This window comes from Erpetoichthys calabaricus, chromosome 14 (genome assembly GCF_900747795.2).
Source record: "Erpetoichthys calabaricus chromosome 14, fErpCal1.3, whole genome shotgun sequence".
Lineage (NCBI taxonomy): Eukaryota > Metazoa > Chordata > Cladistia > Polypteriformes > Polypteridae > Erpetoichthys > Erpetoichthys calabaricus.
Window position 1 is genome coordinate 110,908,866 of NC_041407.2, and position 27,617 is coordinate 110,936,482.

A 27,617-nucleotide genomic window follows, 5' to 3' on the forward strand; every position below is an offset into this window, starting at 1 on the left:
CGATTGAAGTGTAGGCTTTCAGCGTTAATTCAAAGGTTTTACCAAAAATATCACGTGAGCCATTTAGGAATGGCAGCCATTTCCAGGAGCTCAAAAGTATTTGGCCATCTGACTGTCCCCTATCCGGGTGTCAGCAGGTCCCTCGTCATTTCATGAACTATCAAGCAGGTTGAAGGTCTGCAGTTGATTCCAAAGGTTGGACGCCGATGCTGTGAACTCTCACTATGAGGTCCATGAAGGTGAAAACAGACCATCATTAGGCTGAGCAAACCACACAGACCTATCAGAGAGATGGCAGAAACACCAGAAGTGGGCAACTCAACCATCTGGTAGATTCTTAAAGAGAAGGAACACACTGGTGAGCTCAGGAACCCCAGAAGGCCTGGACCACCACTGACGACAAGTGTCCTGGATGATCACAGAAAGAAGAACCCCAAACCAAGACCACTCTCTACTGGGGGGGGTAGGCCTGTCATTGACAAAGTCTACAGTCACGAGAAGACCTCAAGAAAGTAAGGACAGAGTGTTTAGCACAAGGTGTAGACCACCGTAGGCCTCAAACACAGGAAGGTCAGATCAGACATTTCAATCTGTGGCAGGAATGACAGACAGAGAAGAGTATGGAGAAGAGCAGAAACGGCTCCTGATCTGATGAGCAGCACGTCGTCGGTCAAACATGGCGCAGGTGGTGTTATGGCCTGGTCACGCATGGCTGCCAGTGGACGTCGGTCGACGATGTGACTGTTGGCAGAAGTCGCAGGAGGAATTGTGAAGTGTGCAGGGCGCCATACCGTCTGCTCAGAGTCACACAAACGCAGCAAAACTGACAGGACGACAATCGGCCAAAACACACCAGGCCAGCAAACCGAGGGCTTCAACACACACAAGAGGAATATTCTTCAATGGCCGAGTCAGTCACTTACTGAAGACCCCGCGCGGCACTAAAGGCCTGGCAGAGAATCACTTTGGAGATGGCCGTGGCAGTCAGGGACTCGATTGTTACATTTAGGGTGAGGCGAGTTTGTCCAAATACTGAAGAGACCCTGAAATTGCTGGGGGGATTAGTGGTGCGGGTGACCAGGTTTAAAAATGGCCGTCTTTTCTAATTTTGTTAAACCCCTTGAAATGAAAGCTGAAAGTCATCACTTCAGTCACATCTCGACGGCTTTGTTTCAAATCCCAACTCCATTGTGGTGACACAGAGACACAAAATGATGACGATTGTGTCACACACAGCCCACATACTGACAGACCTGACTGTACGGGAACAGCAAGCAGCGTCACAGGATCAACACACCGGTGGTCCGATAGTAGCCAGCGTTCTTACCCTGAAGACAAGGAGCGGGACAGACGGCCGATGACACTGAAATGTCACACGGGGACGCCGGGCTCTGCACACCCAGGAAGGTTCAAAAGGAGGCAGGAGCAGAACCTCACAGGAGATAGGAGAGGGTCACAGAGACCACCACTATGTGTGAGACCACCAGCCGTGGCCCATTCTTTATCGAGGTGTGAAGGGGAGTCTTCTGGGAGTGCGGCTGTGGACCACTTGTCCGTTATCGGGCTTTACTTTCATTCACCGTGTGGGTCTGTCGATGTTGGGTTGTAACGGACGGAGCTGCGAAGTCTTAGCACAACCTCCTCCTCCTCGTTATCTCGTCCTTCATCGTCTTCTCCTACTGCTCCTTTGAATGTCTCTTTGGTGAAGCCCACAAAACGCCACCACGAGTGCCAGTGTGTGGCTCGGGTTGCCATTCACTGTCAAGTGTGACCCACTACTACCAGCGGTCACACACTCTTACCCTGCGCTGACCAAGTCGCTGCCCCCCCGTGTCACTGGTCACATGATGGTCCGACTTTTACTTAATAACTGCCCTTTTTTATTTTACCCACAATGCATGTTGAGCTCACAGAATCGCCTTTACCATCTCATGCGACAACATCTGCTAACTGCCAGGCCTCAGGACGGCCCCCGGCGTGCCAAGAAGAGTGCAGGGCCCAACACAGACCACCGGGTACATTTAGCTTTCAAAATATTTTAATCAGTGTTTTGAGATTCGTGAACAATTTAAAAGAAGTAAAAGTTAGACAGGCCCAAAGTCTCGTGCGTGCGCCACCCGCCACCCAGCAGTACCCATCTAGCCCCGCAATAAATAAGAAGGCGGTGGCAGGGCACAGAGTGGGAGGGCTCGGCCCCGTAGGCACATTCACCCACAGCGTGCACTTCTGAGGGGCTTGACTCAAATTGGCCACATGCCCCAAACCCCCCAAGTGGCCAGAAGGGAAAACTTGCAGCCAGGAAGGCAGAATCCCAAAGCACAGCCACATCCAAGCCGGTGCCCGCCGCACACACGCCAGGTTTAGTTTGATTCTGTAATAAAAACTTGCAGGTTATAAAGGAAGACCTTCTCTCCCCCCCCACCCCCTTTTTTCTTTTTAAAGAGTTGATCAGGACCTGTGGCGCTGGCATCTGGGCACAAGGTTTGAAAAGGCCTTTCCAGATGGGGCTGGGCAGCACTCGGCCCTCACATGGCTTTCACTTTGATCTGCTTCATCTTCATCTGTTTCTTCTCCATCTTCTTCTGCTCTCGTCGCAGGGCGGCCTCCTGCACAACAACACAGCAGTGAGACACGTGCACTCGGATGAGACACACGACCCACCCACCCAGCCTACCTCCAAGCGCCGCTGCCTCTCGGGGTCTTCCTCATTCATAATCCTCTCTTTCTCTGCTCTCTTCTTCTCCTCGCGCCGCGACTGGGCCGCCTCCTGTCTCTGGGCGTGCGTCAGCTTCAGGAAGTTCTCTTCCACCCGAGCCCGGTTCCTCTCTGCCTTCTGCTTCCCCTGCACAGACGGGACAGACGAGCCAGGTGGATTATGGGAAATGACGGATGAACAGAGACACACATAGCAGACCCCTCAGGAGCGAAGGTAAAACTGACCCCCTTCACTTGTGAGCGTGTGCAGCGCGGCTGCCGAGGGTCTTAAATGGGGGGCTCAGTAGCAGATCTCAGGGTGTGCTACGGAGGCTGCCTTTCAAGACTGTAGAAAGCATTAGAATAAGAAATCTTCTATATAAACGTCTACGTGAGGCCACAGCATGAAGTTCAAAGAAAGCGACAAAGTGAGACCTCTGAGGAAAGAGAAACTCGCTTAGCTGCTGATACACCAGCGAGGCGAGCACATCGGTAAAACGAAATCGGCGAGGAAAGAGAAACTTGCTTAGCCACTGATAATAATTCTTTACATTTATATAGCGCCTTTCTCACTACTCAAAGCGCTCTCCACACACGAAGGACCCGAGAAGTGAACTCACAATCTCCTTACTGCACAGCAGCAGCACTACCACTGCGCCACCTGTGAGAATGGACAACAGAGGCGAACGTATCGGCGAAACGAACCTCCGAGGAGAGAATGTCACTGAGCCGCCGACACACAAGCGAGGCGAGTGACCGACTGAATGACTCAAGTATCAGAATCCACGGTTTTTACACAGCTAGTATATAATAAACACACACACATGCAGTGAGTGGGACAAGGGGGCATTATGGGATATCTCTACGCTATACTGTATTCTGTTGTACACACAGATGAGAAAAGGAGTGTAGATTTGATAGAATTGTGAACCGAGCTTAATCAAGGACATCAATGGGAGGAGAGACCCCCCAACACCACAGTCCCACCCAGTCCCTCTACATTCTTAAGAGACGCACGAGATTAAAGCACAGAATGTCAGCTTTTATTTCTGGGTGATGTTTTACATAAAGGAACTAATTGGGGGGGGGGGGGGGGTGGCATCTGCTGCATCCTGACCCCCACAAGTATTGGGACACACAGCAAGTATCATGCAGTGAGTGCCCCACACTGGCAGGCTAGTGGCGTAGCTAGGGGCGGGCGGTCCGCACATTTGGGGGGGCGTTATTAAGGGCTCAGTACCATTCGTGTGTAAGCAGCAGGGTTCACAATAATCTCACTTGTGAATGAAAAAAAGTCAAATTCTGTGATGTTTTATCCACAAATACTTCAAACATCATTTTCAGACGGTCCTTCTGTGACGGCATCAGACACAGCAGAAGGAATTAATGAGGCGATAACAAAAATAAATCTAAACACTCCACCGATAAGAATTCCTAGGAAGATAAAACAACTAATGTACAATTTCTAATTTTGTTTTGTTATCAATCCCAATGCCTTCCTGCTCATACCCACCGGTCACTTGTACACTACACTGGTTGTGGTATATTAAACTAATAATTAGAACAAGACTTATCAGTGCAGCGTCTATACTACAGTATATTCCAGGGGTGGGCAAAGTCATTCCTGGAGGGCCGCAGTGGCTGCAGGTTTTTGTTCTAATAAGCAGCCCTTATTACTCTAGAAACACTTCTGCTTCATTTTAGTTATCTCCCTCGTTAAGATTATGAACCCTTATTGCTTATTTAAGTCTTTAAACAGCTGCATTCTCAGTTTTTAATTACTCCTTATTAGCAATAAGATGCAAATGACAAAAGAGAGCAGCAGTTCTCCATTTTGCTTGTTCCCCGTTACATCTGTGTGTGTTTATCGTGCACTGTTTGGTTTAATTAAATACTTGGAAGGAAAGAGAAGAGAAAAAAGTGAAGGATTGTGAATTACTCCTCCGTTTTACACTTCAAAGTATTTGGATGATATCCCTAACCCTAACCCTGACATAGCAGAGTTAAAGCACCAACAAGCCATGAAATGGAATTACTGGCGAGGATTGTTTTCTAATTAAGCAACTGGGTTGGAACAAAAACCCGCAGCCACTGCGGCCCTCCAGGACTGACTTTGCCCACCCCTGCTCTATTCGATGCTTATAAATAATTCTATGTGAAAAATTATTGCAGTTTCTCTATATATGCAAAATTTATCTTAATATACATCATTTTAAATTTTCTATTTAAATAGAACCCTAACCCTAATTTCTATTTAAATCCGTTAACATATTCCGATATGTTGGAGGGCATCAAACTGAGGCCTCGCCCCCGAGTGGCCCAAACTCGAGCTACACCACGTCTGCAGTCCCCTGGCCTGAGCAGACTCTCACGTGGCGTTTCCTGCCCTGTCCTGCCTTTATGGCCACCTCTTTCAGTTGCTGCTGATTTTGGGGACTTTCGGACTTTCATTTCCTCTCCAGTTGGTGACTGCATTCCTGGTTGGCCCGTCAGTAACTTTCCACCTCATTCTTTCTGAAGATCTCTGTGGTACGAAGGGCAGGTGGTCTCAGTTCCTCATCTTGCGCCTGAGACCACTGCTCTGAGATTTCATCAGCACTTACAATGCGTCACCCAAGACCAGCAGTCTGCCATGCACGCCGCCCCAAGCTGTGCTTCAAAGATCAGCTGGCCTGCTTTGGATCGTCAGCGGTCCTGGTCTTTATCTCCAGACGTTTCCATTCCCATCACTCTTTACCTCATCCATCCATAAAACTGTCTGGCTCATCTTTGACGTTTCGGCTAATGAGGTGTCCATCTTGTTTTTGGCTTCTCGATGTTCTCTCTTGAATTCACCGACACTCGCACCCTGTCATCTTAGTTTTGGGTTTCCCTTCCCAGCTCTAACACTCCTGTCAGGACGGCCACCTCACTGCTAATTGCTTAACACCTCCAGTGCTTTCCGTCTTTCTTTCTCAGCATATTCCATGCTATCGATTTTAGGACGGCCAGTTGCACATCGGTGGTTCTGGTTGGCGTCTGGTTTGAAATCTTATTTGCAAAACGGCTCGTTTTTTTCTCTCCCAGCCAATTCTCTAGTTTTCATTTTTTAGTACCTTTGAGCCCAAATGCAAGACAGACGACTATAATGAACCCTTAAGGGAGGAAAGGGTTTTTATTTTATTTTTGTACAATGCAATAACAACAATAATATTTCTTTACATTTCTATAGCACTTTTCTTGCTACTCAAAGCGCTTTACGCAGTGAGAGGGGAGCCACCCATGTGCAGCTGTGGCAGCCATTTTGCAGCAGGACACCTGAGCTGTTAGGTAATGAAGGAGTGAGAGTAACAGTTAGCCAATCAGAGGCAGGGGATGATTAGGGGGCCAGAATGCCTAGGCCATGGTGGGCAATGTAGCCTGCACACTGACATACACCCTGCTCTTTATGATCCTTAATGACCACAGGTTTTACGTCACATCCAAAAGGACGGCACCATTTTAACAGCACGGTGTCCCCGTCACTGCACTGGGGCATTGGGATCCACACTCAGACCACAGGGGCGTCACCAACACCTCTTCCAGCAGCAACCCAAGTTTTCCCTACAGGCCGGCCAGCCTGCCACGACTTGAACGGACTAAAGTCACGTCAAGATGAGTTACAATAGGCTTACTGTACTTTATGGGATCATTAAAAGCAGCTGCTTGCTTGAAAATCTGCAAAGAGCAGAGCAGCCTGTGAGGACAAGGTGGAGTCAGGCTCTAAACAATTAAGTTCCTTAATTCGTGTGGAGATTTTAGGGAACTGAGCAGGGTCTCGGCTGCAGGGGATTTTGGGAAGGCCTTTCTGATTCCTTTGTGTTCCTCATCCAATCATCTACAAAGAGAGGGCGGCTCTCGTGACTGCCATGGCGTTCGGCTGCTCCCTTCAATAAAGTGTTCTTACGGATCACCTACTTAGGACTTCTCTCACTTCTCTAAGGTGAGTGGTCTCTGCGCTCAGAGCTGCGATTTTAGGGGACACCTGAGCAGTCAGAATCACCCGTTGGCCATTTGGAATTGGGGTCTGGGGGGTCTAAACACATCAAATGTTGTTTCTTGTATGTAAAACAACCAAAGCGGGCATTCCGTACTTTAGTCTCCTGTTCGTCTTTCCACCTAGAAAATTCATTTTATAAACAGAAGTAACCCGTTACCTCAATGTCAAAATCCACGACATATAAAAATACACACCAACTACCTGGCCAGTTTTTATTTCAGTTAAACTGCCTGGCGTCCGACTGAAGTTGTGTCCATCTACATCGAGTCCTCCCACTCGGCCCCTTAAATCCAAGGCCTACCTCTCCGTGTGGCATTAAAGCTGCCTGGCAGGTGACACCGAGATGCTAGAGACGTGTGCCAAGGCAGTAAGCTCCCTCGTCACTTCCACTCAGCGTTTCTTTTTTGGAGGAGGAAGCTGCTCAATGGCAGCAGGCAGGCGTCTCTCCGCTAATCCCACTTTAATCTGGATTACTGCCCACCCCATCTGCTAACACACAGCCGACTCACCTCTCTGTTGAGTCGGAATTTCTTGACCTTGTCGATGCTATAAATGACCATGTTCATCAGAGGCAGCAAGGACTCCATGTCTTTGGGAGAGGTGTTGCCCATGCCAGGCACTACACATGGCAGAATACAAAAAGAAAAAGGCATTAGAGAATTACACAGAGACGAGCAGAAGGCTATCGACATCACCACACTCTCATCACATGATCAGAAATCCCCCAAAATGCATCGCTTTACCCCTCAATTCTTCAATAGCATGAGAAGCAATGACTTGGCCACACAAGGAGATTCCACAGACACAGACCTCCCAGTTGAAGTTCTGAATCAGAGCTGGAGAATACCAGTCAGATAAAGTCTGTCTGCCCACCTGGGTGGGGTGGGGGTCTCTCTTAGTACAGCATGGCCACAAACCAGGTGAGCTACTGTGAGGCCCGGTGGCTAACTTACACACACACACGACTTAGAATGGCCGTCAAGGACCTCTCAGCTAGCAGAGACACAACACCAACTGCCATCACCCCCCATCACATCATCATACCATTAAAAGTGAACAGCAGGGTCTTCTTAGTTTCTGGAAGCTTTAAAGGCTGGCCTTCCCTGGAAAAGGAGAAAGAACAACAAAATGAACCAACAGACTGCACTGGCCCTCCAAAGCAGATGGAACCAGTGGAGCTATCCCAGATGGGCCTGCTAGTTGGATTTCAGCTGTTAAAATGACACCAACAAGCCCCCCAAACAAGGGCTGCACACCACAGGGATTTGAAGGCACAAACAGATGGCCTGTCAGCAGCCTTCTAGACATGTCCAGGCAGACTGGCCCCTTGGTACAAACCGCACAGGGCAATCGGGGAGAACCTCTCAGCCCCCAAGTGGACTGAGACACAGACATCCCGATGGCACCAGGCTGTGGTCCGAGAGGTCAGCTTAAGCCACTAGAGCTACACAAAGGTCACATATAAACTGTCACGCCTGGACAAGACGAAATGCACACAACTTACTCTTGCATAAGTTTTGGACCTGAAAACTGGTCCGAGAAGTGGACGGATTCCAATTTGTCGGCATGAGAGGTGAGGAAATGTACCATCTGAAAGAAATAAAAAGAAAAATTGTGGCATGTCTGGTCCTCGACACAAAACAATTCAACCAAATGGCTCCTTGGGATTTTAAAGTGAAACAACAGTAGACAAACAAGGCCAGTCACAGAGACGACCGGCACTGGTGTTTGTCTTCGTGTTTCGATTTCCACAGTTAACAACCTGCGTGTGGCCACAGCATCAGCAAGTCAGCCGAAGCGTCCCGGACCCCAAACAGCATTTTGAACCCCTGGCAAGACCAAATGTTACAAAGCACTAAAGTGTACGACGTCACCTCTCGTCACACCAGCACGCTGTGGCTGCCTCACCTTATTATCCATCATTCCCTCGGTGACCTCCCCCATCTCGGACAGGATCGCCAACGATTCTGCCAGCCCATACTTGGCTCCTGACTTGGGCTTGTCACTGCAGAACTCACTCTGAAGAGAAAGAGAGGGCATCATCAGAGGGGGCATCGTGGGCTCGGCTCTCCTCCCCTCCAGTCACCGGCCCATACTGTACATCTTTTAATTGGTGCAGAATCGAGTGATCCTAAAGGGCTGATGGGATTGCCATTACTTTTACATTTTTATCTTCCTATACCCCTTTTTTGCTACCCTTTAACCAGCATGTGCTCATCGTTCGTCCCTTTCATTTTCACTTTCTGTCATTTATCCAAGCTGAAGCTGTGGATCATCTTCGTTTAACTTGTGTAACACTTACTGATGATGATGCTGGCTGTGAGATGCCCTCCATTAAAGAGTCTGTTGCCTGTGACAATGTCGTGTCAATGTGGCAGGCCTCATTTCTGCTCACTGCCCCTCCAATGGCTCTCTTTTTAAAGGATGTCCCAAGTTCATTCCTAACCATTCTCACAGACAGAGATGGGCACCGTCACCCTGGCAGGGCTGCCATGCCCACCACAGGGTGCCCGACTGGCTCCAGGGGTCACTGTTGCACTGCCAGTTCAAAGCACAGCTGGACTTTAAAATCCTTGTGTTGTGCATTTCATGTCTTCAGAGCTGTGCAAGAAGCCCAGCTGCTCAGCGGCCATTTGAATGACTAGTCATACGTACCAAGTCCTGCATCTCCTTTTGCAGCCTCGTCATCGACTTCTTCGTCCCCACAGCAAAGACAAACGTGTCCATGTCGTCATCATTTAGTGTCACTTTGACTTGCTGAAAAATAAAAACATCACATTCGGTGACCCAGAGAAGCAGCATTTTTCAGATGCAAATCATTCAGGTGGCCCCAACCCTTCCTGTAGTTTGGGGGGTTCTATAAAGTGTTAACCCCAGAAACTGGCCTAGCCCCATTTTCAGGCACCTCTTTAAAGGAACACGACCAGTTATGTATGGAATCTACTTCAACAGCGCAAGTCCAGTCAGTCAAGAAGGCACCATAGGGGTAGCAAGGGCGGGTTTCCGTTCACATGTGGATAGTGGGCTATACCAACTGTGTACTGCGTAGACATTCCCAGGTGGCCAATTAGCAGTGTCACGAGTGCAATACCACCATTACTACACAGTGGGTTTGTCACATGACCCAAATGATTGTGCTAGCACTGTGAGCCCCCCCACCCCACTTAGCCAGTACACATGGAGCACTACAAACAGAATGCCACGCAGGCACTGCTAGATAACCTTTATGTGCACACTCTCAAAGAATTGTGACAATACCTTGGCATTATCAGACAATAGCCATTATGTTGTGCGATTGTTGTCAAATCACAATGACCATTACACAGTGTGACCAACTGTCAACAAAAGTTCTGAATTTTAATATCATTTTTTTCAATAGTGCCTGATGACCCCGACTCTCTTGATTCACTGATCCCCAATGTCTCACTTGTGTTTCTGAATGGATGAGTAGTCATTGGCTCAAAACTAAATAAGGAGGAAACAGAAATTTTAGTGATTGGCAATAATGGATATAATGAGCTTATTATTAGAAATAAACTTGATCCATTAGGATTAAAAGTCAAGATGGAGATAAAGAATTCAGGGGTAACTGTTGACTCTGACCTGAATTTTAACCCCTTAACCGCCCTCTGCCGGATATATCCGGCACCGTTGTTTTATTGCTAACGCCATACTGCCGGAATTATCCGGCACATTTGCCTGTGGTTATATGAATGCCTGGCAAGTAGTATAACTGACGGTTTGGCGTGGGTATTATTACTACATTGCATTTCGACAAGTCTGTGGTTGTTTTGGCCGGTCATGTGACGTGATTCGCATGTGACAGCTGTGAATATGGCGAAACGTAAACTGACTTCAAGTGAGGCTTTGCAGGCGATTTTGGACAATTCTGATCATGATTGTAGCAGTTCTGAAGAAGATTTTAGCGACAATGATGAGCAGCAACGTGCGCTGCATGATACTGTGAATGAAGACGCATCGGATGACGGCGCTGAGTGGGTGTATCCCCAGCATCTCAGCTGGGCTGCTGCCCGTGGTGAACTACCTTTTCTGCATCCGTTTGAGGCAACGTGTGGCTTTACTGTTGATGTAAACAATTACACTGCTGAGCAGTTTTATGAGCTGTTTGTGTCACCTGATTTGATCAGACATTTTGTTCATCAGACAAATCTGTATGCAGCACAGTTTGAGAAAAATCCCAATTTACCTCCACATTCCCGTGTTCGTGCTTGGTTTGACACTGATGAAAACGAAATGAAAAAATTCATTGGGATTTTGATGTTGATGGGAATAATCAGAAAACCAGATATTGAGATGTACTGGTCTACAGATCCTATGTATGCAACACCTATTTTTGCAGCTGTCATGACACGTAACCGATTCTCTTTGCTGCTGAAATTCTTTCATTTGAATGACAACAGAAATGAGCCAGATAAGAAAGATCCAAACCGCGACCGCTTGTTCAAGCTACGTCCTTTGATTGATCATTTATTTGAAGCATTTCAGTTGCCCTACATGCCAGGACCGTCAGTTGCAGTTGATGAAAGTTTATTGTTGTGGAAGGGCCGCTTACAGTAAAAAAGTAAAAAAACGAAAATTGTTCAGATTTCGCCTGGCGTGGGGAATATTTAGGGAGTTGGCGGTTAAAGGGTTAAGTCACATATTAATCAGATTACTAGGACAGCATTTTTTCACTTAAGAAATATAACAAAAGTTAGACCTCTTATAACATTGCAAGATGCTGAGAAAGGAGTTCATGCTTTTGTTTTCAGTCAGCTAGATTACTGTAACGCACACCCCTCTCAGGACCACCCAAAAAAGACATCAATCGATTGCAACGAGTGTGAAATGGAACTGCCAGAATCTTAACTAGGAAAGAAAATCCGAGCACATCACACCAGTCTGAGTGTCACTACAATGGTTACCGGTGCCATTTAGAATTGACTTTACAATACTGCTTATGGTTTACAAAGCCTTAAATAATCTGCTCCATCTTATATTTCGGAATGTCTTACACCTTAAACTCCAAATCGTAACCTTAGATCTTCAAATGAGTGTCTACTTAGAATTCCAAGAGCTAAACTTAAAAGAAGTGGTGAGGCTGTTAGGCACCTCAAATCTGGAATAGCTGACCGATAGAAATTCACCAGGCTGATACGGTGGAGCACTTTAATAAACTGCTAAACACCCGTTACTTTAACATGGCGCTCTCAAAGCTTCATTTTAGTTTAATCCTGATGCTCTGTATATTCAATTAATTCTCATTATCATTCATGGTGGCTCCACACTCCGTACCAACCCCTACTTTCTCTGTTGTTCTTCTTCCAGTATTCTGTGGTGCTGATCTGCACCCCACCACCTAATCAAAGCTCCGTGATGTCCCTCCATTAATGGATTAAAGGCCAGAAGTCCACATGACCACCATCATCATCATCATCAACAAGTTCTTCCATGTGAACCCTAAATACCATGAGGACTGATTGAGGTCATTGATGTTAAGAGGGGCTGGGTGGTCTCGTGGCCCCTGCAGATTTTTTTTTTTTTTTTCTGTCCTCCTTGGTCGTCGGACCTTACTTTTATTCTATGTTAATTAGTATTGCCCAATTTTATTTTCTTATATATTTTGTCTTTTTTCTCTTTCTTCATCCTGTAAAACACTTTGATCAACATCATCTGTATGAAAATGTGCGACAGAAATGAATATTGTTGTTGTTGTTGTAATACATTTACGATTCACATGGAGCCAGAGAGTGGTGACAAGTCACATGCTAGCTGGATGGGTAAGGAAGAATTTCACTGAACATGTCACAATGTTAAAAACATAAAGGAAAATGTTTATGGCCACCACTCCAAAAAATGTGCACCTCCAAACTATAAAATTAATATTAATATGCTGACTATAAACAAGTCATCTTATGATGAACAAGGAGTCGGTCCATCATAAATGAATATCTGTGGGGAAAAATGAGCAGGTGACCCCTCATTGTGAGGACATTTTAGGCAGCAATCACATGCACACACACACACACACTTTATTAAATGTTGAGTTAGTCTGGAAGACGACTAACAGCACAGCCTGCGGATTAGCTAAAAGTCCAGGATGTGAACGAGTGAAACTGAACCACTTGGAAACAAATCTCATGGGAAAATGTAAAGGACAAGGAGGGACTGCCATTTCAGACAGCCTCTTCCAGGGTCACGGTGACTGCTACGTGGAGTCACCTTCTCGTCAGGGCTTCTAAACTCACAGACAGACAACAAAGTCCTCGAGTTTGTACAGAAATAAAGAAAAACCACAAAAATCCAAAACAGACCTTACAGAATCTTCAAGTGAGATGAGAACCGAACAACATGAGCTACAGCAGTGGCGACCCCAGACAAATCCCCCGCAGCTGAGACGACAGCACTCGATTCACAGTGGCAGCATTGTGGGTAGCTGATCCTGAACGATCACGCTGGATTCACCTGATGCTAGGGTGACCACACAGGACCCCACACCGTGAACACACAGGACGCCACAAAGGTTGCAACAACACTGAGCTGGAGGCCAACAAGTGCTTTAATATGGGCCCCTGAAGGCCTTGAGTACAGTTAGAAAACTTTAAAGAACACAGAAGGGACAAGGTGAATTTTTTTATTTTTTTAATTTCCAAAAATACAAAACATAAAACACAGCTACAATCCTATCTAACACAATCAAAGAGCAGCTGTTAGCTTCTCCCATCCGCAAAGCAATTGGTTAACTGAACGGTTTAGCACGACGCCCCACACATGAGCAGAACCTCCAGGCACCTCTTCTGGCTTCATTCAAAGTTACGCCAGGGGTCACTGGATTGGGGGAAATGTGCGGGGTGCCCTCCCACAAAAATAACAACAGGCAGAGAATGGCATCACAATCATAAGCTTCCAGGAAAAAGTGGTCTAAAATGGGTAGTGTCACCAAAAAACAGGAAACTCAAAAGTGACAGTTTGGCCAAAGCTATACGTGATCCAGCTGATCAGCATCCATTTTTAGCCCACCAACAGTCAGAGATGGGGTCAGTCCCAGAAAAGTGAGGAACAACCTGCCAGTTGCAGCCTCTGCCTGACTGAAGACACGAGCACAGACGGGACTGCGGAGGAACCTGCACTTCCTGTAGGGGGTGACTTGACAGAATTACAAAAGGAACAGGAAGTTAACTGAAAGGAATATAAACTTATCTGCGTGTCGACCTGGGAAGAGTAGTCTGGCCCAGCAGAAAACAATTACTGTAACCTGCCACAAAAATCTAAAAGTGCCCTCACGTCAACCTAGGGGCCTGCCGAGCAGTAATGGGTGAAGAAGTAAAACGCACACTTGAGCAGAGCGTGATGGCAGACAGGCCAAGCAAGTGGTGACCTGCAGTTGTCATGGACTCTGCGCTGCTTTATAGACGACCACAGGCCATTAAATAAAGGGGCCACATTTACTGCATATCCACTGGCATGTGACCTCAGTGATTGGCTCAGACAGAGCCCCTAAACTGTCACCATCGACTTAAAAAAGGGAGACTAGCAGGTCAACGCATCTACTCGGAAGAAAATGTGTCTTTGAACCCTGAAGTTAGCCAGATTACCATTTGGGCTTTACAGTGCACCCCTCTAACCTTTGAGAGAATTTTAAAAACCTAATCCAGACCATGAGGATGGTTACCCAGACCATTTTGAAATATTCAGTAATGACTAAAGTAAAGTAACAATCTCACACATTTACAAGCTGTGCTAAACTATTGGAGAGAAGTGCGTTTGAACAGGAATTCAAAAAGAAAAAAAGAAAGAAAAACCTCGGCCGGTCGCCTGACTTGGGACACTTGATGAGAAACGGATTAATCAGGCCACCAGTCCCAGTTAACTGATCTGACACAAGGGCAGGAGAATCGCAGAAAAGAGCCGCCCAATTCCAGTACAAAGACATTACAAGAATGGAAAAGAAAAAGTCACATTCTGAAATGTTCAGTTTTACAGGAGGAATTTATTGTGCGCTGCATTGTCATAAATGGCACAGGCTGCTGTGTGGCCTCGACTGTAATATCCAGCCTCAAGACCCTGGATAAGAAAGTGCAAGAAAAAAAAGGGGGGGGGGGGTCTGTCTGAAGGCTCACAGGGTCACAGAACCAAATTTAATGACAATATTATTATTCATATATATACACACACAAATATATAAATATACACACACATACTGTATATACTGTGGCAGGTGGCAGGGCGTGGTCCTCAGCCGCCTGCCTATATAAAGAGCCGCCTCCCTTCATTAAGGACTGGAGTCGGGTGAGGAGGAGGACGAGGTCTGTGAGGAGGCAAAAGAGGCCTGGAAAGAGTGAGAGAAGGCTGAGAGAGAGAAGCCTGGACTTTGGGGGAGCCTTGGGGTTTATAAACGTGTGGTGGTGCAATTAACATGTCTGCCTGTCTGTGTCCGGGGCTTGTTCCACAATACACACTTATAATACACTAGCCGTGTAAGTCCGCACTGTAAAAAGCCATGGGTCCTAGAAACTATTGAAATCATCAGAAAAAAAAATTGAAATGTAGAGATGTCAGGTAATTGAAAGGAACGACTCTGGGCGTCTCTCTCCTAGGAGGATTCGTTTTGCTGACGTACTCACATCGCTTGTGCATTAATAATAATTCTTTGCATTTATATAGCGCTTTTCTCACTACTCAAAGCGCTCAGCAATTGCAGGTTAAGGGCCTTCCTTGTTCAAGGGCCCAACAGAGCAGATTCTCCTTTGGCATTTATGGGATTCGAACCAGCAACCTTCTGATTGCCAGTGCAGATCCCCAGCCTCAGAGCCACCACAAGTGGCAAGAGGAAAAGTAAAAGGGATACCGTTTTGCCAATGTAAATGCCACTCTTCTGTAATGGTGGATGAGCGAGTGACACTCTCTCTTCAGATGTTTCATTTTGCTGATGTGCTGGCCTCACTTGCGTATCCTCGGAAGTGGAGCCCCTTTAGCCCGACTCCACCTCTCACTTTTGGGCCGGACAGACACACACACACACACGCGCACACGTAGACGTTTATATACAAGCCAAACACACACAGTGCTTACTCTGTAAACAAAAAGGTGGAGCTACGCATACGCTGTGTTTGGATCGGGTTTGTGGTACCATGAAAAGTCCACACTGTACATAGAGGCAGAGAGTCCTGACGCTACGTTTTTGTTTGTTTATTTGGTGAAAAAAGTGTTTAGAATTTCAAATTGACAAGTCTACCATACTGCAGAATATTGTGCTTGGCAGTTTAAAATTACAAACACAGAATTTCTGAAAATGAAGGCTATCAACCACAAGTTAATAAGGAGCTCTACATTCTGCAAAAAAGTTACGTAGTCCCGCAAAGCAATCACTGCTTAATTTGCTTATCTCAAACTTTTTGCACGTTTTCACCAAATGCAGTCTTCCCAATTCATTCTTTGCTTTGACCGTCAATGGCCAATCATCGTCGTCGTCCTCATAATAATAATAATAATTCTTCACATTCATATAGCACTTTTCTCACTACTCAAAAGCGCTCAGCAATTGCAGGTTACGTTCCTTGCTGAAGGGCCCAACAGAGCAGAGTCCCTATTGGCAGTTACAGGATTCGAACCGGCAACCTTCCGATTGCCAGTGCAGATCCTTAGCCTTAACGTATCTCACAGGATTGAAGCGTGTGAGTGGAGGGCCAACCAAGCGGATGAAGAAGTGCGGAGACGGTGCTTGTCAATAATGAGGCTCCCATTGGAGTAACCATTCATTTGCAAAAAACTCACATCAACACTCACTTCATCAAACTGGAATACAACTAAGAGCAGGCAACAGAGGCTGCAGTTTTTCACGAGGTGCTGACAGAATCTTTGAATTGCATCTCTTTCAGATAACTGGAGTTTTCTACTGCTGTCCCTAATATAGACGAATGAGGTACATACTGGAAGCAGTTAAGGCAGAATGTACAAAGATGGGTTAAAAAAAAAAAAAAAAAGAATCACTTAATATGTAGTCGATGCCACAACCAGCTGTCACAGACGAGGTGACGGTACACCAAAAAAAAAAAAAAAGACAGATATATTATATATATATATATATATATATATATATATATATATATATATATATATATATATATATATAGATAGATAATTAGATATATAGATATAGATATAATCCTCCAGGAACTACCTGCATACTCTCACCACATCAGCCCTGGCATTGACATGCACCAGGAGGAACCAGCATAGGGTCTGACAATGGGTCTGAGGATTTCCTCCCGATCCCTAATGGCAGTCAAGGTGCCTCTGTCCCTCCATGAATATGGCTCTAACCCCCCAACACCATCACTGACCCCCCCCCCACCAAACCAGTCGTGCTGAACGATGTCACAGGCAGCATAACGTTCTCCATGGCTTCTCCAGACCCTTTCACGTCTGTCACATGTGCTCAGGGTGAACCTGCTCTTGTCTGTGAAAAGCACAGGGCGCCAATTCTGATATTCTATGGCAAATGCCAATTGAGCTCCAAGGTGCCCACTAGAGGATGTCGGGCCCTCAGGCCACCCTCATGAAGTCTGTTTCTGATTGTTTGGTCAGAGACATTCACACCAGTGGCCTGCTGGAGGTCATTTTCTAGGCTCTGCCAGTGCTCATCCTATTCCTCTGGTGGGTCCTGCTGATGGGTTAAGGACCTTCTACGGCCCCCCTGTCCAGCTCTCCTTGAGTAACTGCCTGTCTGTCTCCTGGAATCTCCTCCATGCCCTTCAGACTGTGAGACACAGCAAACCTTCTGGCATTGACACGTGGTACTGATGTGCCATCCTGGGGAAGTTGGACTACCTGTGCCAGCTCTGTAGGGTCCAGGTATGGCTTCGTGCTACCAGTAGTGACACTGACTGTAGCCAAATGCAAAACGAGATGAGGAGGGGAAAAAATGTCAGTGGCCTCCCTCCAGCTGTTAAACCATTCATTCCTGTTTTGGGGGTCTCTCATTGTCACCCCTCTAGTGCCCCAAAGCAGCTGAAACTGATGAACAAGCCCCTCTGCTACTTCACTGAGCAGATCAATAGCCCCCAAGTGTCATTGACTTGATGCGATACTGTCATTAAAAAGGGTTCCCTCATTTTTTTCAGCAGTGTAGACACAAGCACACATAACAGAGAAGGCTCAAGACCATGAGGACTTCATCCGCCCCCAGTACCCTCAACAAGGTATTGACAACACAAAAATTCTTTTGATTAGACACTGAAACACACAGTCTAGAAGGTAAGGGGAGAGTTTTCAACACTGAAGCTAGGAAGCGCCTGATCACACGAGGGGCTGTGCAAATCTGTAAAACCCACTAGTGTCATTTTGTATTTGAAGCTCTTTTAAAAAAGCGTCTGATGAGATACTGGGACAACTTAGCTAACCAAACAAGTGATAAATGCAGTGAATGGTTTCCCCACGTTGATAAAAAGTCCTGTTCTCATAAAAGATTACAAGTCAGTAACTACGGCGGGTCTCCAGACTCTATTGCCTTTCAAAGGTCACCTGGTAAGTCCCGGCAGGAGTGAAGCTCTTGAAGCGGCTCCTGGCCTTGGCCAAAGGTGTTCTCAAGCGTAGTCCTGTCAGAGGAAGCCACAGGCCCTTGAACCCTGTAAAGTTATTCTTGCTTGCTCTGTTTTGAAGCTATGATCACTTGATTTGATTTGTGTGCTTCTTGAGATATGAGTGACACATGGATATCATGGGGTGTACATGTGAACTCAAGGCTAATAATTTACGCATTTCTAGTAGTAACTTGTCCTCCAATATAAAAAGAACTTTACAGGCTCAAGTGCCTTTCACGGACAATTCTACACGGCGAATCGAGTACTTACCACCTGATCACAAGCAGGCCTCATCATTCGTGCAAGAACATTCAGCAGGTCCTGACGCTTTAAGAACTGCAAAGAAAGAAGTGAATTTATGGTGAGAAATCAGCTGATGCCACTGCCGCCACCACCACGAGTGAAACTGAGAAACAGCACAAGCAGCTCCATACACTGAGGTTTGTAATTCTAAGCTGTTAAATTCTGACATGCAAGTAGCAATCAGGTGAGACCCTCACTTTCATCAGTAATAATTAATAATAATTCTTTGCATTTATATAGCGCTTTTCTCACTACTCAGCGCTACTAAAGTGCTTAGCAATTGCAGGTTAAGGGCCTTGCTCAAGGGCCCAACAGAGCAGAGTCCCTTGTGGCATTTACGGGATTCGAACCGGCAACCTTCCGATTGCCAGTGCAGATCCCTAACCTCAGAGCCACCACTCCGCCGTGACCAGCAAGTGTGAATTCAGAAGCTTCAGACAGCCTCTTACAAAGTCTGACGGGAGAAGAGGGCCACTTCTGAAAACAGACACATGCCACTAAGACTCAGGGAAGCTCTGTCAAGTCTGAATTTCGGCAGTCTTACCTTTAGCTGGATTAGCATCCCTTCACAGCACACCCGTCCCGAGCACCACAGGTTGTAGATGTGTTCGTTCTCCTGGTTGAGCTTCCCCGAGCTGACGGCCTCTTTACTGGTGCCATCGTCCCCTGTGAAAAACCAAAGCAGGCCGTGAGCACACCATGACGGGTTTGCTTCAATAATGTACGTGAAGGATCCTCCGACACCCCAGGTGCTTAACCTTCAGGTTTACAGATCAGGTGTTATTTAATAATATGAAATCATACTACAGATTATTTATATGGCGCCTTTTATTTGGGTGTTTTGATTTACCATGAATAGGCAATGACATGTTTAAAAAGTAACATCAAATTTAACTGAAAGATCCATGCGGGCAGAGAAGCACTTAAGAGAGGCCAGTAGGATGCTGGGATGCTTAACGCCCATGGAGTACATTTTATGAGGGGTTATATTTAAGCAGAACATCATTTTATTAGGCCAACCTGCTCTTCTATACACCGACTTGACATGCATTGACGTAAGTGTAGACATGAAGGTAAATGCCACAAACATTAGGAAGTTTTTCTTTACCCAGAGAACCACAGACAGAAGGAATAAGTGACCAAGTAGTGCGTTAGACAGGAGGACTTTAGGGACTGGATGGTAGAATTAAGTGGACAGGACTGGCAAGCTGTAGTGGACTGAATGGCCTGTTCACATCAGGATTGCTCTAAAATTCTGTTTAAAGTAGGCTGATAGTTGCCAACAAATACACTGCGGGGTTTGGAGGGGGTCAGATCATTGTGTAGTTTAGACTAAAGATTTCACTGGCTTTGAAAGGGACACAGTGGTGGGTGCCAGAATGGGAGTATCAAGAAAAGCAAACTTCCAGCATGTGTGTGTTTCTGACAACAGGCATCTTTACGAACCAGACCCGCAGCACCCCATGGCATGTGGACTGTTGATCTTTACAACGCCTGCAACACAAAGCACTAATGGGGCCATCCAAAATATCACTCAAGTTCAGAACCTCTTCTGATACGAGCTCCTAACAGGAACACCTGACAAAACGAGGGCCCAGTGACTCCATACTGCAGGTTAAAGGTTTATGGCTTCTTACATGGCTGGTGTTCCAACATTTTATTGTCTCTAATTTAGTATCTAATTGCTGCTCCCAGCAGTCACCTACCGTGTTTCCCCAAAAATAAGACCGGGTCTTATACTAATTTCTGCTCCAAAAGATGCACTAGGGCTTATTTTCAGGGGATATCTTCTATTTGTTCATGTACAACAATATCCATTTATCCAAATACAGTCATGTCATCTTCTTCTGGAATATCGTCAGAACTCTCCCCATTCAAACAACCCTGAATTTCTTGCTACTCCAGCCGCTCTGCAGATCGATGTGCACGCTTCGATGTTTGATGAAGTGAAGCAAAATGCCGACACACAGATGTATTCCTGTTGCCTTTATATTCAAGCATCGCATATTCCCCAAAGGAACAACACAATATATTTTGAAAGTCTTCTGTGCCATCTTTTTTTTTTTTGTACCTTACAATACCATCAGAATGCACGGCGATGTATTTGAGCCACAGAGAAAAAAAAAATAAGGTCTATTTTGTGATTAAAGTGGAAATTTCGGCTTTAAACTCAAAATGTCCACTTTAATCCTGTAGTTTACTTTTGTCATTAAAGCAGACCGTCGTAAACGTCATCCCAGTTGTTAATCGCAATTCACTTCTGGGGTTTCCTCCTGACCTGACAGCAGCATCGCCACACAGAGCACGTCACACTTATAACATTCCAGCTCTCTGCACATTTAGAATCCTTAGATTTATACTTGATGTCACTTTCATGATGAGATGCATTAAAATATGTATGTTACATTTCACAGATAAATCATTAACTTTGTTTAAATAATGAATACTGTTAATAGTTACACGGCACGGTGGCAGAGCGGTAGCGCTGCTGTCTCGCACTAGGGAGTCACCTCCCTTGTGATCCCTGCCAGGAGTTTGCTTGTTTTTCCTGGTGGGTTTCCACAGTGGGCTCAGTTTTCCATCCAAAGACATGAAGGTTTGGAGATTCGGTGACACTAAAATGACGTCCGTGTGTGTTTGTGTTCACCTTGCGATGAGCTGATGGCCCGTCCAGGGATTTTGTTTCTGTCTTGCGCCAATGCTGCTGGAATGGGCGCATCCCCAAATTGATGGATGTAATCATTAAACATCCTTTTCAGAGATGATGTGGCAAGGTGTCCTCGGAATTTAATGGATGTTTCGGGCACACACATTCCATGAAGTATAAACCTTGCTTTTCAGCTGACGATCTTGACTAGTGTTTATTTTTGGGATAGGGCTTATATTACGGAGCAGCCTGATAATCATGCTAGGGCTTATTTTCAGAGTAGGTCTCATTTACGGGGAAACATGGTTGCTCTGGTGTCTACTCAGTCTCTGGACTCCAGTGGTCCTCCAATAAGGTAATGTGAAAGAAAAATTAACTGCTTGCAAGCTGCTTAGAGTCAATAGCTGACAGCTGTTTTTCAATAACGGCAGGCTATTCATACAGGCGTCCGTCATAAGGCAGGGTGCAGTAAGCGGACCAAGGACAATTTCCAGTTTCTTTACGAACGCTTCGTCAATTTGACACAGAAAAGATGATCTTTCCTTTCTTTAGGGTCTAGACGCCTCATGCCTGGACAAACTGGTGAGGAAGGCAAGCTCTATTGTAGGCATGGAGCTGGACAGTTTGACATCCGTGGCAGAGCGACGGGCGCTGAGCAGACTCCTGTCCATCATGGAGAATCCACTGCCTCCACTGAACAGGATCATCTCCAGACAGAGGAGCAGCTTCAGTGACAGACTGCTGTCACCGTCCTGCTCCACTGACACACTGAGGAGATCGTTCCTCCATCACACTATGAGGCTCTTCAATTCCACCCGGGGGGGTAAACATTAACATTATACAAAGTTATTGTCTGTTATACCTGCATTGTTATCACTCTTTAATTTAATATTGTTCTTTATCAGTATGCTGCTGCTGGAGTATGGGAATTTCCACTTGGGATTAATAAAGTATCTATCTGACAAGTAAACAAAAAAAAAAAAAAAAAAAAAGGAACAGACGGCCCATTAGCATAATAAAATAAAATGCTTAAGTAAACGATATTATGCTTTTTGATTAAGTCAGGGGAAGGGGGAGGAAGGAGAAATTCTAAAAAGCCAATCGAAAAATGGAACTTTGCTCTTCTGCCTTGCAACGTAGAATCCATGTAACTCATCTGTGACTGAATCAAAATCTAATTGATTGAACTATTCTTGTCTTCCTCGGGGGGTTTCTTCCACCCTAACATAAATACTAAATGCATACTACAGGAAGAATCTGTGGTGAGCCAGAATCTCATGGCATCATCCAACCTGCTTAATCCAATTCAGGGTCAGTGGTGGGACTGAAGCCTAAGCCTACCCAGGCAGTACTGGGCATGAGGAAGGAGACAGCCTTGGACAGGGTGCTATTCCATTGCTAGGCCCAGTCACACGCACACCCCCTCAATGGGACCAGTTAACTTAACCTGCTTGTCTTACAACAGTGGGGGTGCTCAGCCTTTATGGCCTTGGGACTCAGTGTTATCTACCATTGCTCTGTGAAGACCCTACTGGGATACAGAAAATCGATGAACGTGGGGCTGCGCTTGAGGTCCTCCTTGGTAAAACGAGCACGAAGTGAATGGCGGAGTAAAACTGAGGTGCTTCTGGGGTGTTGGAGTTTATTGGGTGGGCTTCCACCTTGGGAAAATAAGTGGAAGTTTAAAGTGGCCTTAGTGAAATTGGCACAATCACAAAAGGGGAAAGAATAATCACACAGCACTGACGATCCATACAGTGCAACGTGTTTTGTGGGTGGGGGATGGGGGGTGTTATAACATGAGCAAGTCAGGCACTGAAAACAGTGGTCCCAGTGCTTGAAAAATCACCATCTGAGAAAACACAGGGAACACAAAATGTCAAAGAACGTCTAATAGTGGGATTAAAACTAAGATTCCTTAAGGCATCAATTATGCCACCCTTGCCACCATGTGATCCACAAATAAAACTAAAAAAAGAACTGAGAGCCTGGTGGGTCTGATAAATTTGGTTCCCCTCTTCAGCTATCTTACGACCCTGTTTCCCCATCATCCTCTGCCTTGCTACACTCGCTCAAACCGCCTCAATCCGCTTCTCTTATTATCTGCTGCTCACTTCCCACTTGCTCTGTGACCCTCCACTCATAAGCCTGATCATCGCCATCCTCGGCCTGGTCCCTCTCAAACTCTCCTCACACAACTTTCAGAAATGTTACCCTCAATTCCAGCGTGGCTCCTTTAAACATCACAATGGTAGGCTGCTCCAGGAATTCCTTCCACGTCCCCATCATCACCGTTCTGTTACCTGCGTCTTCACTCCACAAGTCACCTCAGTAGCTGAACCTCACAACTCCACTGCTGGTGTCCTACGCTTCATTAATTACATCCCCACTCTGCAGCCCCTTCTGCCCCATCTACACACGAGGGTCACACTCACTGCCTGCACACCACTTCATCTTTTACTCCCCACTTCTGACTCCATGTACACCAGACAGAGTTTCTCTCCACAAATCCTGCATGGCGTCCTCCACATCCCTCAACCACCACTTTGTTCTTTCCTACATTTCCCTTGAGATCTTCTGAATTACCCTTCCATTTCAGCATCTTCTTCACATCCCTTTCTGTCATCACTGTGGGATTATTGGCTTTCAAAAGCTCCCATGACAGTCACCACCATCATCACTATGATGGAAAGCGAAGGACTCAAGAGAACCCTGGTGCAGTCCATCTTTGCCTCCAGACTTTCATTATCCCCACTTGCTATCCTGACCATCGTGCGTGCTTCTTCAAATTTTCATGGAGACACAAATTCCCCAAAGGACACAAACTGTCGACCCTGAGCATGTACTGCACCCCGCCCTGTAGAGTTGGCACATGATGAAGAGGTCAAGGCTGCAGTACAAAGTAAGGTGCTACGACCTTTGGATGTCACCATGAGCTCACATGGAGGCCATTCGACTTTTCCTCTACTCAACTTCCTCCCTGTGGTCTCATTTCAAATTAAACTGAAGCTCTGACTGTGTGTCTCATTTGTTCTTACGGATGAGGATCAGGTAGGAACTGACATGAGCGAGCCTTCATCCTGAGATCAGTCCAGGTGGAGCATGGTTCCTGAACTCGAGGCTCCTCGTCAGGTTTTGGTAGACTCTGTTGTATAGCGGGTCCGCGGCTTCAAAAAAGAAACAAACCAGGTTTTAATCCGTATAGCCGTGTCGTTTTCCGTGGGCGCGATTGCACTGCCGCGGGGAGTTAATGTGGTGGTTGGAGCGAGTCGCACCTGCACGTGTGGGTGCAGTCGTTCTAAATTGCCTCATTGGCTTCCTGCGGTGTGTGATTAAGGTGCTCCGCCCACGGAGGCGCATGGGGATGTGTGTGTGTGTGTGTGTGTGTATATACGGATTGACACCAGAGAAAGGGGGAAGAAATGCAAGGATCGAGGAAAAGAGAAAGCATGAGGTTAAAGGGCGGAAAACAGCAGGTATGACTTTATAATCAGGCCACCTAGAAAGTGGAGACACCACAAGCTGGGGCCCTTCGCAGGAGCGTTTGTCAGTTGTGCTCTAGGGGCTAGTTCACCCCACTGAAAACAAGCGAGTGGGGTCAGCAGAGAGGTGTCCTCCCGTGGGATCTGAGGAGCGACTGCGGGTGCGCGAAAGATCAAGGGAGGAGAGCCGACCTCGACGGTCTGGCAGTGACGTCCGGAAGGAGGCCAAGATGGAGGTTATCTGAAGGAGCTCGTGGCTGTTGTCCTCCGCCGGCTGCGAGCAACGGGTGAGCCGAGGAAAGAGTGACGGAGGTGGGTCGGAGAGAGACTGCTTTTAAACCTCAAATTTTAATGGATTTATTTATGGATGACTGTTTTCATCCCCACTAGACACTGGTTTTATGGAATATTTATTGGAACTTTGGACACTGCACTTTGTTTTGATGATTGTTTTAATAAAAGCACTTAGGCACTTTTTGAATATATCCCCTGGCTTCATGTGAGATTTGTCCCCATTTGTCAGCTCATCTCGGTGACATTACTGACGGTGTTGGGTTCAAGGCTCCCATAAGGACGTTGGAAGCGTGAAGAGAACCCACGTCGTCATAAACTCTGTATGTGTAACACATAATTAGGAAGGCACAGTCAGCTAGCACCTGCCACTTCACCCTCATGTCCTACCTCGTGCACAAGTTACATAGGCCCGGACGCAAAAAAGAAAAAAGAAAAAGAATACATCACAGATCACCATCCTGGAAAGAAATGTGGACGTCAGCCTGGTTATTTCACCGAAGGATAGCGATTCACACACCACACACACACACACACACACACACACACAGTAGTAGTATGGAAACCAAATTTATCAGACCCACCAGGCTCTCAGTTCTGACATCACGTGTGCCACACATATGCCCAACCCATTGGGGACGTCCCCCCAGGCTCACCCACAAGAGCGAAGTTACTTTCCAGCAGCTCACGGTGGGAGCTGAACCAAGCCTGAGCTAGTCGGTTGTTCTTGTTTTTGCCAATCATGTAGTTCATGATGTAGGCCAGGAGCCCCGTGACCATCAGGATCTCCATGTAGTAGCTCTCCCAGCTGTTCTGTAGATGTGCTGGCACCTGGGGAAAACAAGAGAGTCGTCATCAAATCTCCCACAATGCAGCATGTAGCCAGGGACTCGATGCGAGATTTCCACAACAGCGTCGTGGTGCGTTCCAAAGCCCCCGTGTCACACAACAGAGGCGTACAGAAGGCGTAATGATCATCAGCCTGCTTTAACGAGCCCCGCGGGAGACACGAGCCAAGAGCTGATGGCACCAGTGCAGAGATTCAGCTTCCTCTGCTCCTCACATTAGGCCTCTGTCAGCCAACAAAAACAGGCCACAGAGTGCCAGCCCCAGGCATCACAAGGCTCGGCCTGCCAGCTTACCCGGTTTCTTCATTAAGTGCCTCACTTTTGTGTCCCCAGATATGCACTCGCGGACCACAACTGAAACACTCACCGTGATGATATTGATGGGGTCGCTGAAGGAAGGTGTCTGCTTCTCAAACCCGTCAAACTCATCTGGATCATATTTATAGATATCCTCATCCTAGAATAGAAACAGAAGACCTCGGCGTTACACTTGGGATCCAATGTGCACCGTGTGCAGGATGAACAACACTCCCAACAAGCACCTCTCTGTCCCCTTGCTGCCACCTTTCACAGAGGTCTCCCTCCTGCCAAACCCTTTGACATCATCTCACTCACCGGGGTCTCCGTGTCCTCAAAGTCCTCTGCATTGTCATCCATGCCCTCCACCTCCACTGTGGCAGCATCGTCGTCTTCCCCTTCCTCGTCCTCGTCCTCCTGCTGTTGCTGCTGCACGTTTGCGGACCGAGCTGGTGCTTCGGTTGTGGGGTTGTCACTTGCATCTTCAAACTCGGCAAAGTCATTGTCATCGAACTCAACAAGGTCATCACCCTCATCAAACTCATCGAAGCGTGCAGAGGCACTGGCCAGCTTTAGGGCCACCAGGGCAATCACCAAGACGAGGCGCATGGCTGCTGACAAAGAGAGGAATCAAGTCAGGTCAAGGAGGAGCTTCAGAATAAACACTCAAATGGACAGATGGGTGGATTTCTGGGAGAAGGTAAAGCAAACAGAAGCACAAACACAGACTGGTCAAAAATCACTCTCCTTAAAATCCGCCTGCCGTCAGCAGAATGGTGAGCCAAGGTCGTGTCACCATTCTGAGCGCCGCTCCTGTCACCTCACCATCTGAATCTGCTTCTCAGGGCGAGGGTCGCGGCGGCAACAGGCCCAAAAAGTCGTCCCAGACCTCCCCGTCAGATTCCATCCCTTCCTGGGGATTGCCCAGCATTCCCAAGCCAGCGGAGAGACCACATCCCTCCAGTATCTCCTGCAGGATGTGAAGCTCAGTGGGATGTGCCTGGAGCAGCCCCAGGAAGAACCATCCTTACCACCTGCCCAATTTTTAAATTATATCTTTGACAATAAGGTCTGAAAACCAGCAGAAAAATAGAATGTCATATTTGTAACTTTATGTTTTCATATCCGCCAGGCTTGGTGCTGGAAAGTTAAGCGCAATTCCTAAATTACAAGTTTGGAATTCCCACAACTCTCAGGAGAGGCCACCGTGCACACCTGAGCCCAGCCGGGCATGTTCTCCACAGGCCTACCTGAGTGCCACCCATGTTTTCTCTCCAACAATGTGTACTCGTGCGGCGGAAAGTCTGGGTATGTCATCACATGGGGGCACAAGCGTGCTGGCCCGACAGCTAGTCCTGCTGGGAAAGGCACTGGCACCTCCGTGACCAGGAATTTGACTAAGCAGGTCTGACGTGTTAATAAGTTGTGACTGCTCCACAAAGTGATGTCTTCTGA

General features: G+C 46.7%; 1 protein-coding gene across 4 annotated transcripts in view; it reads right to left on the bottom strand.

Annotated features, from left to right (window-relative positions):
• Positions 1 to 2,020: 2,020 nt before the first annotated feature.
• The window catches only part of ccdc47 (coiled-coil domain containing 47), a 38,844-nt gene continuing 13,247 nt past the window's right edge, over positions 2,021 to 27,617 (bottom strand). For 2 of the 4 annotated variants that reach the window (XM_028818412.2, XM_028818414.2), the window contains exons 2-13: positions 26,481 to 26,773; positions 26,233 to 26,322; positions 25,674 to 25,848; positions 19,142 to 19,263; positions 18,565 to 18,630; positions 9,368 to 9,469; positions 8,621 to 8,731; positions 8,217 to 8,302; positions 7,757 to 7,815; positions 7,222 to 7,331; positions 2,675 to 2,842; positions 2,021 to 2,606 (exon numbers count right to left, since the gene is read on the bottom strand). In XM_028818412.2, the coding sequence (XP_028674245.1) occupies positions 2,526 to 2,606; positions 2,675 to 2,842; positions 7,222 to 7,331; positions 7,757 to 7,815; positions 8,217 to 8,302; positions 8,621 to 8,731; positions 9,368 to 9,469; positions 18,565 to 18,630; positions 19,142 to 19,263; positions 25,674 to 25,848; positions 26,233 to 26,322; positions 26,481 to 26,771 (1,461 nt within the window). In that variant the 5' untranslated portion in view covers positions 26,772 to 26,773 and the 3' untranslated portion in view covers positions 2,021 to 2,525. Of the gene's footprint in view, positions 2,607 to 2,674; positions 2,843 to 7,221; positions 7,332 to 7,756; positions 7,816 to 8,216; positions 8,303 to 8,620; positions 8,732 to 9,367; positions 9,470 to 18,564; positions 18,631 to 19,141; positions 19,264 to 25,673; positions 25,849 to 26,232; positions 26,323 to 26,480; positions 26,777 to 27,617 lie in introns of all 4 variants that reach the window. The other 2 variants (XM_028818413.2, XM_051918884.1) reach the window with 1 other exon arrangement.